The 15,371-nt window shown below is 54.6% G+C and overlaps 4 protein-coding genes across 4 annotated transcripts; all 4 read left to right on the top strand.

The window, feature by feature from the left end:
* Positions 1-312: 312 nt before the first annotated feature.
* On the top strand, positions 313-2,555 carry PHACADRAFT_248399 (uncharacterized protein). Its single transcript, XM_007391004.1, has 3 exons — positions 313-670; positions 723-780; positions 835-2,555. The coding sequence occupies exons 1-3, from the start codon at positions 523-525 to the stop codon at positions 2,369-2,371; spliced, it is 1,743 nt and encodes a 580-aa protein (XP_007391066.1). The 5' UTR covers positions 313-522; the 3' UTR covers positions 2,372-2,555.
* A 474-nt stretch (positions 2,556-3,029) lies between these two features.
* On the top strand, positions 3,030-4,086 carry PHACADRAFT_248398 (uncharacterized protein). The gene is made up of 3 exons (XM_007391003.1): positions 3,030-3,065; positions 3,122-3,736; positions 3,792-4,086. The coding sequence occupies exons 1-3, from the start codon at positions 3,041-3,043 to the stop codon at positions 4,001-4,003; spliced, it is 852 nt and encodes a 283-aa protein (XP_007391065.1). The 5' UTR covers positions 3,030-3,040; the 3' UTR covers positions 4,004-4,086.
* Positions 4,087-4,730: 644 nt separating this feature from the next.
* PHACADRAFT_248396 (uncharacterized protein) lies at positions 4,731-7,661 on the top strand. The gene is made up of 4 exons (XM_007391002.1): positions 4,731-5,144; positions 5,193-5,682; positions 5,732-6,633; positions 6,686-7,661. Exons 1-4 carry the CDS (start codon positions 5,049-5,051, stop codon positions 7,535-7,537), a joined length of 2,340 nt encoding a protein of 779 aa, XP_007391064.1. The 5' UTR covers positions 4,731-5,048; the 3' UTR covers positions 7,538-7,661.
* A 1,579-nt stretch (positions 7,662-9,240) lies between these two features.
* PHACADRAFT_83052 (uncharacterized protein) lies at positions 9,241-10,874 on the top strand (the record flags this gene model as incomplete). The annotated part of the gene is made up of 6 exons (XM_007391001.1): positions 9,241-9,472; positions 9,526-9,595; positions 9,651-9,757; positions 9,811-10,048; positions 10,100-10,733; positions 10,797-10,874. The coding sequence occupies 6 exons, from the start codon at positions 9,241-9,243 to the stop codon at positions 10,872-10,874; spliced, it is 1,359 nt and encodes a 452-aa protein (XP_007391063.1).
* Positions 10,875-15,371: the final 4,497 nt, after the last annotated feature.

The following is a 15,371-nucleotide window of genomic DNA, read 5'->3' as shown; positions in this document are numbered from 1 at the left end:
TGTCGAGCGCATTAACTGCTCTTATATTGTATTCCGCGCGTATAGGGGCCCTGGCTACAGCTCCCTGTCGAGCTGCTTGAGTCTCTGCTTGTCATAAACCTCGATCCGGCCACTTTGCAGTCCTCGGCTGAGACACGCTCTCCCGCGCTTCCCCCTTCCACGCCCAGTTTTGAAAGTCGTCTTACACGTCGCCTACAAGGATTTGCAAGCCTTGGAGACCACTCTCCCCCCGACTCGCCACATAGTACTTTTGCGCAATTACCTCCACCCCCGCCCTTGCCTTCCCCGAAACCTGGGAAAGCTACACCGCCTCCTATAGACCCTGGAGTCTTCAGGTCTGTCACACAGATACGAAGGCTCATAGACGAAGCTTCAGAACTGTCTGTTCGAGCCTCATCCGGCCTGTCAGCTGCAGCGCTTGGGTCCATGAGTCGCAACTCAGCTTTCAATCAAAGCTCTTGGAGTTTGGCCCACTCCCTAGGCCTTGCAGGTGTAGCCGACAACAACGGACGGAACGTTGCCATGTCGGCTATGCGTGTTCACAGACTTCGAGCGTTGGCTGTACAGAAGCTCGCGGCGGCCTACAGAGCAGACGAGATTGCTTCTAGCGTTATGGTCATGCAGGGCGGCAGTGTGTTTGATGATATTGCCGAACGCGTGCTTAGGGCTGGTGCGTGCGCTCCGATCTGCTTCTCCAGGTCGTATTCAGACGATCTTTCCAGATCCGAACGATATCGATGCGCGTTACGTTCATTTCTTCCACGAACGAATTCCATCCAGGTAGAGTCTTTGCTACGTAGCGTTTCGCCAAACCTAACATCCTTCCTCCTACTGTCCTAGGCAGCTGGCCCAGTCCACGTCGACGACGGTGCTGGACAGCCTCATAGCTGCCCAGCCGCACCGCCTTGAGTTTTTCCGCACTCGTGGGACAGTGCACTGTTTCCGCGACGAGTTCGCGCCAGCGATCAAGGACTTCACACACGTCCTCCGGGAAGCACGTGCACAGCGCAAGGCGAGGATGATGCACCGTACCAACGGCATTTCCAGCGAACAACGCGGCAGGGGCAAGAAGAAGAGAGGGAAGCAGGCCAATTCTAGGACTAATGGTCAGGCGCCTGCCAATGGCACCAGCACGCCGCCTGAAGGACCGACTATCGACGGGCCCGACGGGGAGCCTTTGCTGCTCCATCCATCGGTCCTTCCAGATGCCCCAGATCCTATCGAACCACAGTGCCTCTTTTTGCGTGGCGCGGCTTATCTCCAGCACGCCGTGTGCCTGATCGAGCAGGCTATTCTCGAGCTTGAAGGCATCAAGAAGGAGCTTACTCCCGAAGGCGCTGAACTTAGGCTGTGCTATCTCGATGGTGGCAGATATGGCGGCGTTGAGATTGGGAATCCCGACGGACCCCTGGGAAGCAAAGACGGCGTGAAACTTAAGGCGTACCGCGAGGTGCTTACCAATGAGGGTATCAAAGAACAGGTTCTAGGCCTGGTCAAGAAGAGCATACGTGACCACGAACGATTCCTCTCTCACTTTGATACTCTCGAGGGAGCCCCAATTGATCCTGCAGACGATGTGGACTGGTCGACCAAAGTTGAGCACGCCTTCCTGTTGTCTCAAAGCTACCGTCCCGGTAGCCCGAATCCGCCCCCACCGCCTCTTCATCCTGACGCGCCAGTTATGTTCACGACGTACCATCCTCTGCTGGTCGAGTCTCACTTCAGCATCCTCATTGGCCAGATCCTGCTCGGCGACTTCCCCTCTCTGGTTCCTTCCTTCTACCGTTCCGCCATGCTAGTGGATGGGCTCGAAGGCTATCCCATCTTCTTGCCCCCGCGCTCAATGGCGCAAGCCGAGTTCATCGAGATCCTCGAACGCCTCGCGGGCGGTTGGCGGACGGGCGTGCAGCCGCATTCGTTTATGCGTTCCTCAAGCCTCGCGTTGGAGCTGCACTCGCGCTCGGCCAAGGCCAAGACCAAGGAGGCCGAACGCCCGCTGATGATTATTGCGCCCGAGCCGATCTCTGCCTGTACATCGAGCTCATTGAGCACGCTCGTCCTCGGTGTGAATGGCTCGAGCTCGAGTACGGCGGTGCACCCGCCTAGTCCATCGTCGGGCCGCGCGACGCCTCCGCGCGGCGTCGACCTCGCCGAAAGCCTCGACTTTGCGCGCATGCTGCTCGTGCCGGTTGCGAGGGCTCAGAAGGAGCGTGACGAGAAAGTGGAGGCGGAGAAGGCGGCGGAGCGCATGGCAGGCAAGGCGGCGAAGAAGCCGCTGAGCATCAACATCCCGCTCCATGGCCCGCGCGTGGAGGTCGCCATGGCCTGGCTCGGGGCAGTGCATTTGCCGGACTTGGAGTCGGTTGCGTGAAGGAGCAGGGGAGCGATCAAAGCTGTGATCTTGTTTAGTTTGGGCTTGCTATGCGCTACTTTTGAGTGCGCTATGTCGTATTGTAGAGGCTTTTTTAAGTTATGTCTGTGGTCTGGACGTTCTTAGCTACTGTACATGTCATCTAGTCTCTCGGCCGTCATTGACATGCTAAATACTAGGCCCCGTTGTTGATTTTGTCTCGTGCGGCCGACCTTTGAGGAACGCTTCATGCAACATTGCTTGTCCAAACCACTCCTCCGCATCGCCCGTTCGCGTAAGGTGTGATATTTCAGTGGAAGAGTCTAAATCGCAGTGCGGAAGTGTAGGGTACATGGGTAAAAATGTCACAGGAAAAATCGACATGCCGCAACATCCGTAGAATGCATTACGACACTTCCTAGCCTGGTTGGGCCGTGGCCATGCTCTCGAGAGAACAGGACAACAACGTGTCACTGGCACTGGTTTCGACCGTAGAGGAGTGCTAACATCGACCAGCGTGGCATATCTCTCTTGGAGAGAAGAGAAAGCGCAGGCTTGCGACGCAAATTTTATACGCGGACGGAGCTCGAAGTGTACAACCCCGCACGGCAGTTTGCGGTCCTCTTGTCGGATGTGAGGTCAAGCGCCAGGAGCAACAATCTGAACTTGACGGCGGGCTGAGCGGGAGCGATGTTGAGTGCACGTATTGCACAAAGTGCGTAGCAGTTCTTCTGCTTGCGTGCAGTCCTGTATAGAACATAGACTCTGCAGGTTCGCGCCTGGTCGCTTCCACAAGTGCTGCTCCGGCAACAGGAGCCTTCCACTCTTCCGCTGTCGCTCATGCCAAGGTCAAGTCGCGTCAGGAGACAAACATCAAGGGTCGGGATGAGCGTGCGCGCAAAGAGGCTCTAAATCGACCACACGTCGTTCTTGGTCACCGTCCGGGCGACGAGGCGAAATGGCGCAACTGCGACCTCGCGAAAATCCTAGTGACGGAGAAGGACATCGAGGCCGCGGCCCCAGTGCCCAACACTGTACCGGATGGCGCAGAGGAGGTTGTCGTGCCGCAGTTCTTGAACTACGGTCTCAAGGACAAGGAACGCCAGAAGCTGTTCGAGACGTTACCTGTGCTCACCGCGGAGGCCCGGGTGATGCGGGATCTCGAGCAGTCTCACCAGCTCCTTCCGCAGGAGATGATCACCGTTGCGGAAAGGGCACAGAAGGAGGGTGAGGCGGCACAGCTCTACAAGGCGCAGCTACTTGCGAGGATTGTCGACCTCCGGAATGCGAACGCACGCGGTATCGCGTACGAGAACCGACAGCGGTGTATCGCAGAGTTCTCAGAATCTGGCAAGCTGAATGATACAGGCCGGCCAGAAGTTCAAGGTATGTCTCGTAGTCTGCCATCTATGATGCAGTTCACTTATGCCGTCAACGCTAGCTGCGATATTGACCATGCGGATACGGAACGTGTGGGATCATCTCATGCGGAGCAAAAAAGATATTGCAGGCCGACGTAGTCTGCGGTCGCTCGTGCACCAACGGGCGAAAATCCTCAAGTACTTGAAGCGGCTTGACCAAGACCGATACGAGGCTGTCCTCGAACGACTCGGTTTAGAGCCCGCAGCTGTTGAGGGCGAGCTGGTCGTTTAGAGCTTACGGTACTCTGATTTATATCTTGGTTCAATATTCATTTATTGGTGCTACACCAGCTCGACAGTGGGACCGGGTGTCATCATCTTCTCCGACATGGCAATTGCTCGCGCGTGCACAACGTTCCTAAATTGCGAATTGGTGACCCACAGCTCGCGTTGAATGTGGGTTCACGAATAACTGCTCTACGTCCTCTCACAACTGTCTGCAAGTGCTTCCGCACGTAGGTAATCACTTCTCGCGTCACATTCATGATCTGCCCATTGCTCCACACCATGCTTATGAAAAGTGCGCGATCATCTCATATATCTCGGCGCGGGGATGTAAGGAGTCTGTAAACGGAACATCGGTGATTACTTCACAAATACTCTCTGCGCCTCTTGAGGGCGGTATGCAATTTTCCCTTCCCAAGTGTCATATAGGGATGTTCTGAGCTGCTTAGGCGAAAGCATTCGACGATCTCTGGACGCAGGAGAGCGAAGCACGGGGTGCTGAGGTTAAGGTTTGCAGGGGCCGGTTAAGCGCCCCTCGGTCCTCCGGGCGGGAGTACCGAATTGAGACAGGTCTCTGTGCTACCCGAGGCAGCCTCAGCGCAAGGGGCCGCCGCTCTTTGCACACTAACAACGCTCTTATACACCCCAAGGATGGCTGCGGTCACAGGTGTGTGCCCCCCAAACCCTCAAATTCTGCGGCTGACATGCGCTTTCCTCGCTTCTCTTGTTGGCGGGTCCCAGACAACAGCAGCCATGCCATGGTTGATTTCCCCTCCATTGACGGTGCAAAGCCGGCTGTACTCGCTCCAGACATACAAATAGCACCCACAACGCACCTTCCTTTTCGCCGGATATCTCTCCCCTCCGCTCCGAACCTGCAGAGACAGTCTATTGCCAGTCTTGCGTCATACGACTCGATACCCGAGGGACCACAGTCGCCTGCGACTGCAACTCCCCTGGCCAGGCCACCGTCCAGGGGGTCAAAGCGTCCAGGAGCATCCGTTGATTCCGCCAAACGTCCGCTTCGGCGCAAGGAGATCAAGTCCGCAGTGATGGACGAACAGAGAGAAGCGAAAAGACGCAGAGTGATTAATGAGCTGTATGAAACCGAGCGAACATATGTCGACGGTCTGGACCTCATCTATTCGGTGAGTTCTGCTCATATGCGCATGCTGAGACTGCTAATCTGTCGATAGCATTTCCTGACGCCTATCATTGCCTCATTGGACACTCCCAATCAGCTCTTGGATCGCGCTGAGCTCACGTCGGTCTTTTCCAATTTCATTGACATTTGGAATCTCCATCGTTCATTTTATTCGTCGCTATCTTCTGCTCTCAATGCTTCATCCTCAACGCTCCAAGAGCAGGCACAGCTTCCACCTATCTCTCCCATCTTGCACTCTCATTTTCCGTATCTCTCACTATACACTCCTTTCGTCTCCTCCTTCTCCGATGCTCTTACATCGTACAATGCTCTGCTTTCGAAACACTCCGATTTTGCTTTGTTCATGTCGACTCAAGAAGCCGACCCTCGCTGCGGGAAGCTCAAGTTCCGGGACTGGCTCCTCACTATTGTGCAGAGATGCCCCAGATACCTCCTGTTGCTCAAAGATCTCATCAGCTGCACAGAACAAGAGGATCCGGAACACTCCAGCCTGATTGCTGCGCATACACTTGTATCTAAGAGTGAGTTCTGCCGTCTTTTAACGTACCTGTCGCTCATAAACCGTCATAGTTACGGAATCGCTCAATGCGTCCCTACACACCCATGTTCAAACCTTGGATCTGCTAGCACTCCAACGCAGCACTGTCGGTCTTCCTTTTCAGCTCATTGCTCCGGGCCGCACATTCCTTAAGCGTGGCCCTCTCCTCCAAGTCGGGGGCTCCACGGCTCGGGGACGCGAATTTTTACTGTTCTCGGACTCCCTCGTCTGGTTGTCTAATGCAGACAAGACCGATGATGCGGAACGGCAGCGCCACTGGGAGCAGCTCGTCAGCGAGCCGCCCCGTAGTCCAAACAAGCGACCGATGCTATCGCGTTCGCGGAGCAAGAGTGACGCAGACTTAGTGACGCAAGCGGCGCTGAAACGCAATAGCTCCGCAGGTCTCAGACTCAAGCTTTCCGGGCCGTCGCAGTTGAAGAAACGTCTATCGGGCATCGGCGCTACGGAAGAGAAGTGGGTGTACAAGGGTCACATCGAGCTGGTCGACCTTGAGGTCGTGCTCGGTTCACCTGGCGAGCCGAGCGAACACTTACGTCTTGAGGTTCTTAGTCCGCGCAAATCCTTTGCTCTGTATGCCTGCAGACAAGAAGAGCGCGACCAGTGGGCAAGCGCTATCCGGAATGCCAAGGCGTCTTTGCTGGTGTCGCTCAACTCCATGTACCCGAACTCCACGCTGACCTCGTCTGCCTCGACGAACCACCTCCGGCACGCGTTACAGGCTTTGCCGTACTCACCGGACGTGGAGTCGAAGAACCCGCAGCGAGGCAGGGTGGAACACTTTGTGCCGGCTGTTTGGATACCGGACAGCAAGACCGAGAGTTGCATGCGGTGCGGGCGAGCATTTGGTTGGCGGAGGAGGCGGCATCATTGCAGACTTTGTGGCCGATGTGTCTGTCACAGCTGTTCTACCAAAGTGAGCCCAATGAATTCAGGTGGTTCATCCCGTTGACGTTCACCTTCCCCAGACATTCTTCATCGTGGACTCGGATGACGCGAAGCCGAAGCAGGACCACAAACCTGCGCGGGCCTGTGATGCCTGCTACGACACTGTCTTCCCTGTGATGAGCGCTGCGCCCGAGTCTGCAGCCACGACAGCAACGATATCACGTCTCACTCTCTCCGGTCTCCGGTCCATGCCTTCCTTACTTACTGAAGATGGTATTCAGCCATCACCGTCAGTTCTGATGGCCATCGACATCGAGCCAGTTATGAGGCGCCAGCGCTCTAAGGCTGACATGCGCTTACCTCCAATGCAACCTATGCCCTCTCGTGAACCGTCCGACGGTCCATCGCGTCCTGCAATTAGGATCAAGACTTCGTCACGCCCACGGAGTTTCATTGACATCGTGCAGGACTTGCACGACTCGCCTGGTGAGGCATCGTCACCGACAGGAAAGAGTCCCCTCATCCCACGGTTTAGCCACGGCGGCGCTGAGCCGTCGTTCATGCTCGATGACCTCGAAGAAGACGAGGAGGATGCCGAGGGATCTAATCAGCATGGTTCGAGCACGCTGAGCTCTCGTTCAGACCTTGCGGTGTCGAGCAGCTTGCCACCCTCTCCGCTTCCTGCTGCGGTCATCGCAGCACGGAGGGAGGATACGGCGCGGCGGCGGAAACGGTTCTCGCTTCCCGCGGTCGCGATCAACACGACGCCGGTCACGACGAAGTCGAACGTCATCGGCGAGGGCAAGACCAAAAGGTGGTCGCTCTTGCTCGGGAATATAAAGACAAACGGCAGCGAATTCGTGCATGACGTTGCCGCAGGGAAATTGACCGAGTTGCTTGGGAGACATGCGAAGCCCGAGGCGGCTGGATAGGCGTTGCTCGAACACGGCTGGAGGGTCTTGCTGTCTCCAACTTTACAGAGATATCAATTGCCTTCCACGACTGCCATCCTCGCCCTATAATTTTTCCCATCTTCATTTATCGCATAGTTCAAGGACATGAACATCCGTGTATTGCCACTTATGTGTATATAATTGAATCCGATTAGATGTGTAGCTGTGAGCGTGCTCATTCGTCTGCGAGAGCAGTACACGTTAATGTTTACTGTTCTGATCGTCAACCTGCGGATGATGCAGCCTTTTGAAGTAGGGACGACCCGCATAGGTCTACCAGTCCGTAGGCGTCCAACATAAACCAAAAGAAGTTCTAACCATCCTCCATGTAGTAATGTCGCTCGTTCATCCAAATCGAGAGGAGCTCATAGCGAGATGACCCGTCCCCCGCCGTTGGCCAGGACTCCGGAGCTGTTGGGGGATAGGCACACCGTGCTGCCCCAGATATCCACATCGAGGACGAGGAATGCACCTGTTTTCGCAATCCCAAGATCGTGTGGTACCGTGACACGAGGAGGAAAAGCAAAGGCGGCCGACTGTACTTCGAGCCGAATCGCTCATCATTGGGAGTAACCGATGCGGCACATCTTATGCTGAGAGAGCGCTGAGAAACAGACTTGCTTACATAACCTAGCGCGGTGCCGAAAATCTCTCGCGGAGGACTTCCTGATCTGGACATGTTGGAAAGATAGACACACCTCGCTTCGCTCCCCGTCCGTGATAACAAACTAACAGACCTCTCCCCATAGTCAACAGGCTCGCTAAATTGATAGATGCCGCCTTGGCATAATGGCGTGAACTCTTGCTGCAATCCCGACCTAGTACAAGGCAAGAGGCTTTTTTAAAACTCGCTGTACCAGTTTTTAACGCGTACACCTTCACACGCTCCATAAATTCTCGACCGCAATCGTTGACAAGCACAGTCTGAAAAGGCTGTTGTTTGACAATCCTGCAGTAGAACGACATCATGGTTCCCAGTGCAGCGTCACAAGAGGGCAGTGCCTTGTTGCGAAGTTACAGCCAGTTGCGAAACGATAGGCCACCCCAGGTTTTTTTTTTCGCTACGGCAATTGCAGTTCCGCTCGGTGATCTCCTTGCATCACGTAGCAGACGCTTTGCCGTGCACCGTCGTAAGCGTTGAATACTGACTGCGGGTGCGCCTTGTGCTATTTAGGAATGTGTCGCCAAAGGTTGACCATGGCCAGTGTAAGGAAGCAGAGGCATCGGGGTTGTGAGCTTTGGATGCGACTCGTTCAGCGGTTCATCGTCGTTCACGCTCAGCGCTCACAAGGCCGATGAGCGTCCGATGTTGTCAGGCGGCCATGTAGCCGCCCTGTATCTCGCTCTAGATCTAGGTCAGAGCATCAGTCACTGTACTAGCTAAGGTTTCAAAGTGGCCTATCGTTTCGCAACTGGCTGTAAGCGGTCCTGCAGCCTTGGCGCTCTGAAACTGTAAAATGAAAGATGGGCGCGGCATCTTATGGCCGCATGGGACGAACAGCTCTCCACTCTGATTTTCCCCCACCTTGCTATCGATGCTGGCCCGTCTCGCGAACGCGCTCCGCCGGATAGACTCGAGCTACGAGCTCCTGCCGACCACGGAGCGGGTTTTCGGCTACGGTAGGGCTCGTGCACAATATCACCCACGCTGGCGGGTGTGGAGGCGATTTTGCGCAATCACGATGCTCTTTGCTATTGTCTTGACCACCGTCGCGTTCACAGCTCTGTTCGCGTTCGTCCCGAAGAGCTCGTGGATTTGGAGGACGAGGTGGCTAGCGGTGCTCTTTGGGCCGAAGCCGCTGCCGCCGCTGTACCCCGAATTCAGAAAAGCGGAGCTTGCGCTTCCCCAGCACCATGTCAAGGATCCGTTTGCCGATGGGCAGAAGTATCTCTGGGTTGCAAGTCACACCTGGTGTGAGTGTTACTCTCTGCATACACACGAGTGGTCATTCAACCCCGGTGTACAGGGTCGGGCTGGGGTAACTTTATGCAGGACATGATTTTGACGGCACACCTGACCTACCGGTCTGGACGAACGTGCGTATCTCAGGCGCCCTCCGCAACCTAATCTTGACTGACGACATTCCTCCAGATATGTATTCGACGATTACACCTGGGACAAGCACGGCCCCGCATACGCTCTGTTTGATAATAAACGATGGATACCCTCACGTATACCACTATCTGCTTTGATATCAGGTCGGTTCATCATGGCCCGACGGTACCACTTGTTGACTCACCCTCGCCGATAGGCCCCATTGTAGGCGGACCCTTTACAGATGTCGACGCCACCCCGCGGGCCATTGCTAAGGCTCACTGGGACAAGATCTGCCCTAAACCCACCAAAATTAACTCTGAGGAGGTCCGTGCGATACATGGCTCAGGAGCAAACGCCGCCAGGATTGAGGAAGCATGGCTCGGGTATCTCAGCAAGATCGATGATCCCTGTGTCGAAGTCACCGAGAACTCGGGGAACATCTTCCACTACTTGTAAGCGTCTCTACACGTTCATTATCCTGCGCAGTGATTCAGTTTGCGTAGCATGTTTGGAAACAAGGATGAGATGCTGCCCATCTGGCCGTCGCTCTCGACATCGCCGATCCTTACGCTGTTTGGCTGGTCGACGCTAGCGCACCAGGGCTTTGAAGCGAATCGACACCTCTTTTCGCCGGCTACGCTGCATCAGCCCCACACTTCCGACTCTGCATGCCCGCACTGTGTCGATCCCTTCACTCCGCTCGATGGCTTGCTTGCACTTCATTTGCGTCGAGGAGATTTTATTCAGCACTGCCCGAATCTCTGCCACTGGGGCGCAAACTTCAATGCCTTTAACCGCTTCCCCGAGCTCCCCGACCAATGGGTCAAGCCAGACGGCCCCATTGAGGAGAGCATGCCAGTCTACATGCGGCGGTGCCTGCCGACAATCGAGCAGATTGTCGAGAAGGTCGAGGAATTGCGTGCGAGCACGGGCGGGCGGGGGCTCAAGAACATCTACATCATGACAAACGGCGAGCACGAGTGGCTCGCGGACCTGAAGGCGGCGCTTCGACACGCACACGCATGGGAGCACATTGCGACGAGTCGCGACATGAGGCTCACGCCCGAGCAGAAGTACGTCTCGCAGGCGATGGACATGCTCATCGGGGAGCGCGCGCAGGTGTTTGTGGGCAACGGCGTGCGTTCTATTCTACTCTGTCTGTCTGTTCGCGCCTAGGGCTGACGCGTTTGGTCGTGGCAGTTCTCAAGCCTGACGTCGAACATCGCAATGCTGCGCATGGTCCGGAGAATCGCTCCGGACACGACCAGGATGTGGTAAGCTTGACAGGTGGCGCGGTCGTCGGGCCCCATGTTGCCGTTAGCTTTACAAGCACAGTCACAAGTCACGGCGACAAGTGGCCGTTCGCAAGGAGGGTCGCATATGGTGTGTGGTAGCCGTCGCTTGGAAACGGCACTGCATAATGTACCGTGTGTGTGCAGGTCCCGTGGAAGCGTGTTTGGTAGATCAGGTTACGATGGCGCAGCGCTCCTTCGCAGTCTTCTGACAAGTGCGGGCCAGTCTGCGAATCCCGGTCGCGGGCGATTTAGCAAGCAAGCCCTAACGTGCAGAGTAGCTCGCTAGGCTTTGTGACCTGGTTATTGTGGCGAGTTCGGCTAATGCAGAGCTTGTGTACGTCCGCGTGCAGCCGATATTTATGCATGTACGAGCCATTTGTGAAGACTCCCTGTTTGAAGGGAGGCAAGCGGAGATCGAATGTCCCGGCTAAGCTGGCTTATTTGGGCTCGAACTTACTATAAGTCGAACTTTGAAATTTGTCCGCCAGCTTCTGCCGCCTATCAAACCTTGTTGTTGTCGGGGCCGCCCACACTCCCGACGGTAGCAAATCCTGCACGTTGAAACGGCGATCCTATATATGCTCCAAGAGATTCCAACTCGGGCAGTGTGTGAGGCGGAGCACCTTATCTTCAAAAACTCTCCGAACTTTCGCGAGGCGGTAGGCGCTTGATGCCTATCGGCCAGGCTCCGTTGGGTAGAACTTGCTCTCTGCCATATTGTATGCAATATCACACATAGTAGACGATTATGCGGTAGCAACAGAAGACGTGACGTGACGCTTTATAGCGGGAAAACGGTCATATCTGGTGTGCGGCTTAGTGCCAACAAGAGACCGCCGTAAGGCGATAGCTTGTGCAGAAATTAGCAGCCAGAGGATTGTAACGTGTGACATTGAAACAAATAAGAAGCGGCTCTAACGGTATGTGATACGTGACGTTGGTCCCGCACGATGAAGGGTTCTCCGGGTCCCGACGCCTAATGAAGGGCGCTTGCTGGTCGACTTCCTGCTTCTACCACCTCGAGCACATAAGTGGCCAGCCGAAAATGTTCAAACGATTTATAGGTGAGCTTTGTGTCGCATTATTGGGATCATACATTTAATTACTCTGGTGTTCGTTCACAACAAGACCCAAACTAGAGACGTGACCACGCACTGCATAACCAGCCATCTAATTTCCTTTCACCCCTGGATCAAACGTATATTCTCCCTGCACCGGTGGTGTCACGTCATGTCGTAGGCGCGTGTATTTCGTCAACTACCGCGTCCTGATCGTAGCCCAAGAGTTGCCATGCTGCCGTGTCCTACAACAGTTCCTTCCATCACCGCGTCCCGACAACGTTGTCTCTTCAGTTTCCATTCAGTGCTACATACAAGCCTGCTTTTATGCATCCTTCACCAGCAATACTCGGATTTGGCCTAGTTCGCAGTTCGGCACTCGTCGTGGCCGGTCGGTTCCCTCCGGACATGTCGTCTGTAACCCGTGACTCGGTTCTCAGGCTTGGAATCCGGGACCTGAGCGACCGCAACGCAAGTCATCACTTGTATTACCATACAACCATCCATGCGCAGGCTCAAGCGGAAGCTACAAAGCAGCGAGACCAAAGATGCCGCCTACACCGCCATCAGTGACATCAGGGAAAAACGCCAGCGCCACACAGCGCTTCGGGTGCTACGGGGTTCTGGTAGACTGTAGAATGGTACCCAATTCAGCAGCCCTCTGTGGCTCTCGCTGCGCCTCCGTGGCACCAGTAGCTACCCGCCTTTGCTCAGTAGTTCACCGCAGTATGGCAGTAGCTTGTTTGTAGGTGCGAGTAGATTGTTAACACTTTCGGGGGCGCACACAATCACACCATAGATGTTAATGAGGGAAAACATATATTTAAACATATATTATGTTAGGTACATGTTGGTATGCTACAACTCCCTCTCATAGTCATATACTCATGATAACTTCAGCAGTGTAAACGGTAAGCACAAGAGTAAATCTGCAGCATGAGTTAGAGCTATTCATGGTAACAACAGAGAAGGTAGTACTCACCTAAGTGCCAGGCTCTTCAGCGGTGGTCACCCTACTCAGCCTGGAAAGTGGTATTGGACTTGATAGTTATGAGGGACATGGTGGAAAGATCAGCATAGCTGGATTTCCATGAGCTAGCGCAAGGTTAGCTCGGTAATAGCCAAGTTGTGCAGAGAAAATACTTACCTTGTCCGCCACCTGTATAATCCTGCCATCCGCGTCCACCTGTATCCGAGTCTAGCATGTGCACATGCTAGCCTGATAGGTCCAAAAATTAGTGATATGCTGGCTAAAGAAAGAATATAATGGCAGAGGACGACCCGGCCCTCCGCAGCCCCTTGCAGTTCGTGATGCTTACCGCGCAGTCCACAAGCTCCTTACCTGTCGAGACAGGGCACGGCCCTAGGGCGCAATGTCATTTTTCGTGCTTGCTCCACCGATGGTAACACGGCATGTCGGTAGCAGTATGCTTGGGGTCCAGGGATATCGCGAGCTTCGACTACCACGGCCAGCTCTTGTCTGTTCTTCCAGAGTCCCATGGAAGGCGGAGGGTCAGTGACGGCTATAGTCTCGGCAGTATACTGAAGGGAGGGTCGAGCTGCATTACCATGGGCTGGTGTGGAAGCTGGGACGATGAGATGTTCGAGCGCTTACCTTCGTCCGTCGCGTCATCATCCAACACTTTAGGGCAGACGTCTTTGTACTTCGGCAGACGCCTCTTGAACGTTTGAACATCCACACAAGTTTGCCTTGGAGTGCTGCTCTTTGGTGCATTTATCTAATTTTAGTCCAGTAATGACATGGGTATGTGTCCCGCATACAGATTTGCACATTGTAGCTTGAATAACCAATATATAATTTCTGGCAACACTGTAGTGACCCCTAAACTGTGTGCACTGCCGCTGGGTACTACCAGGCACTCCTGAGCCTCTACGCGTGCGCTACCCGACAAGGGCAGATGCGGTGGCTCAGGGTAGCAAGCGCCCTCGCTACGTAGTCAGACGCTGTTTCCTGCTGCAGCGGTCTCCAGTGTGCTCTGGACGTGTTCAAGGACGTTGCGGGTGATCTTGGCGTACCGGGCCTACAGAAGGGTGTTACCGGTCTATCTACAGTTTTAGCGATGATCCAGGTACGTGTCGTGTTTTCATCTCTCTCGAAAGGGCTGCTCATGGCCATACCAGAAATCGCACGCAAATACGAAGGTTGTCAACGACCTAGCTGAGAAGATCGGAGAATTGATCACAGTGGTGAAGGAGTACGCGGAACTCTATGGCTCGAACATATCCTCTGCGATGCAGATCAGAGTCGATCGACTGCTGTCGTGAGTCTTGTTATGGTAGCCGGTTTCCAAGTGTTCACCTGGCACAGTTCTTGGAAGGCCATCAGCGACGAAGCTGTAGGCCTTAAATCTCGGCAGAAATTTTTAAGGATACTAGAGAGCGACGAGGAAGCAAATAAAATTACTGGCTTTGTACAAAGGCTATCATGGTCGATCCAGAGTTTTACGGTATGGATGATCAGCATTTCAGTAACCTGTGCCCACTAACGGTTTGATCCGCATGAGCACAGCCAGCGTGGTGCCAGCAATCAGCCCCTCGCCCATTCCTGCCACAAGTGAGCACGACTCCATGCCGGAGACCATTCCCGACACATCAGCCATGGTTACAGCCTCAGAGCACATCGCAATACACACCACTGTAGAGCATATGGTCGTCGCCGGTGCTAGTTGTGCAGCCGCCGTCCCACGAAAGCCCTCCACCCTCAGTGATCCTTTACCGCTGCCAGCTGGCCCATCTGGCCTCACACGGTCAGAGCGGATTTTTGCACTAGCAACAGGCCTGCATCCGCAGTCCTTAAAAATCAGCTACGGCGACGAGTTCTACCTCTTCATGCGCTTGCGTGCAGAGAACCAGTGGTGGACCTGCGGCATGAGCCCTCGGGCTTACGTTGAATGCACTAACATCTATAATCGTGAGCTTTGCAGGCTCACGCAGAACAAAGGGCATGCATTCGTGCCAAAAAATCCCCGTGCTTTGTACGACAAACTTGGTGACATTGAGAAGACTGTCCTGACGCGCATTCAGAATAACAGCTATAAGTGTACGTACCTCTGACACCTGGTTTAACTGGAATCATTGCTGACAAGCATGCTTCTAGCGAGAGAAGGATCTGAGAGCTTTTGGCAGCATCACTGCTTCGCCGTACCGCTCGGAAAGGGCACAGACACGAAGTCCCCCGGGGCCGATTCTGGTGCGAAGCCCAAGAAGGGTAAAAAGGTAAGTACATGGTAACTTGAACACCTGCGTGTACACTTATTAATGTGGCGTATCGTGTGTAGCGTGGCTCTTGCACTCGCTGCATGGCCATTTTATACCCTAATGGCCCTGGAGGTAAGGGAAACCATGGGCGAGACTGTTGCTCCGATGGTTTTCCTGTGCGCTTCAACGATGAAAGCATCAAA

Source organism: Phanerochaete carnosa (genome assembly GCF_000300595.1).
Source record: "Phanerochaete carnosa HHB-10118-sp unplaced genomic scaffold PHACAscaffold_1, whole genome shotgun sequence".
NCBI classification, from domain to species: domain Eukaryota; kingdom Fungi; phylum Basidiomycota; class Agaricomycetes; order Polyporales; family Phanerochaetaceae; genus Phanerochaete; species Phanerochaete carnosa.
Note: the sequence above shows the minus strand (reverse complement) of the source record. Positions and strands in the feature narration are given on the sequence as shown.

Excerpts from the sequence above, each read along its gene's own strand:
- PHACADRAFT_248396 (XM_007391002.1), top strand. The coding sequence starts at position 5,049 with ATGGACGAACAGAGAGAAGCGAAAAGACGCAGAGTGATTAATGAGCTG. Across the intron at positions 5,145-5,192 it reads GTCTGGACCTCATCTATTCG|CATTTCCTGACGCCTATCAT; the intron begins GTGAGTTCTGCT and ends ATCTGTCGATAG. Across the intron at positions 5,683-5,731 it reads GCATACACTTGTATCTAAGA|TTACGGAATCGCTCAATGCG; the intron begins GTGAGTTCTGCC and ends AAACCGTCATAG.
- PHACADRAFT_248399 (XM_007391004.1), top strand. The coding sequence starts at position 523 with ATGTCGGCTATGCGTGTTCACAGACTTCGAGCGTTGGCTGTACAGAAG. Across the intron at positions 671-722 it reads CGAACGCGTGCTTAGGGCTG|ATCCGAACGATATCGATGCG; the intron begins GTGCGTGCGCTC and ends CGATCTTTCCAG. Across the intron at positions 781-834 it reads CACGAACGAATTCCATCCAG|TCCTAGGCAGCTGGCCCAGT; the intron begins GTAGAGTCTTTG and ends TTCCTCCTACTG.
- PHACADRAFT_248398 (XM_007391003.1), top strand. The coding sequence starts at position 3,041 with ATGTTGAGTGCACGTATTGCACAAA. Across the intron at positions 3,066-3,121 it reads GAGTGCACGTATTGCACAAA|GTTCGCGCCTGGTCGCTTCC; the intron begins GTGCGTAGCAGT and ends TAGACTCTGCAG. Across the intron at positions 3,737-3,791 it reads AGGCCGGCCAGAAGTTCAAG|CTGCGATATTGACCATGCGG; the intron begins GTATGTCTCGTA and ends CGTCAACGCTAG.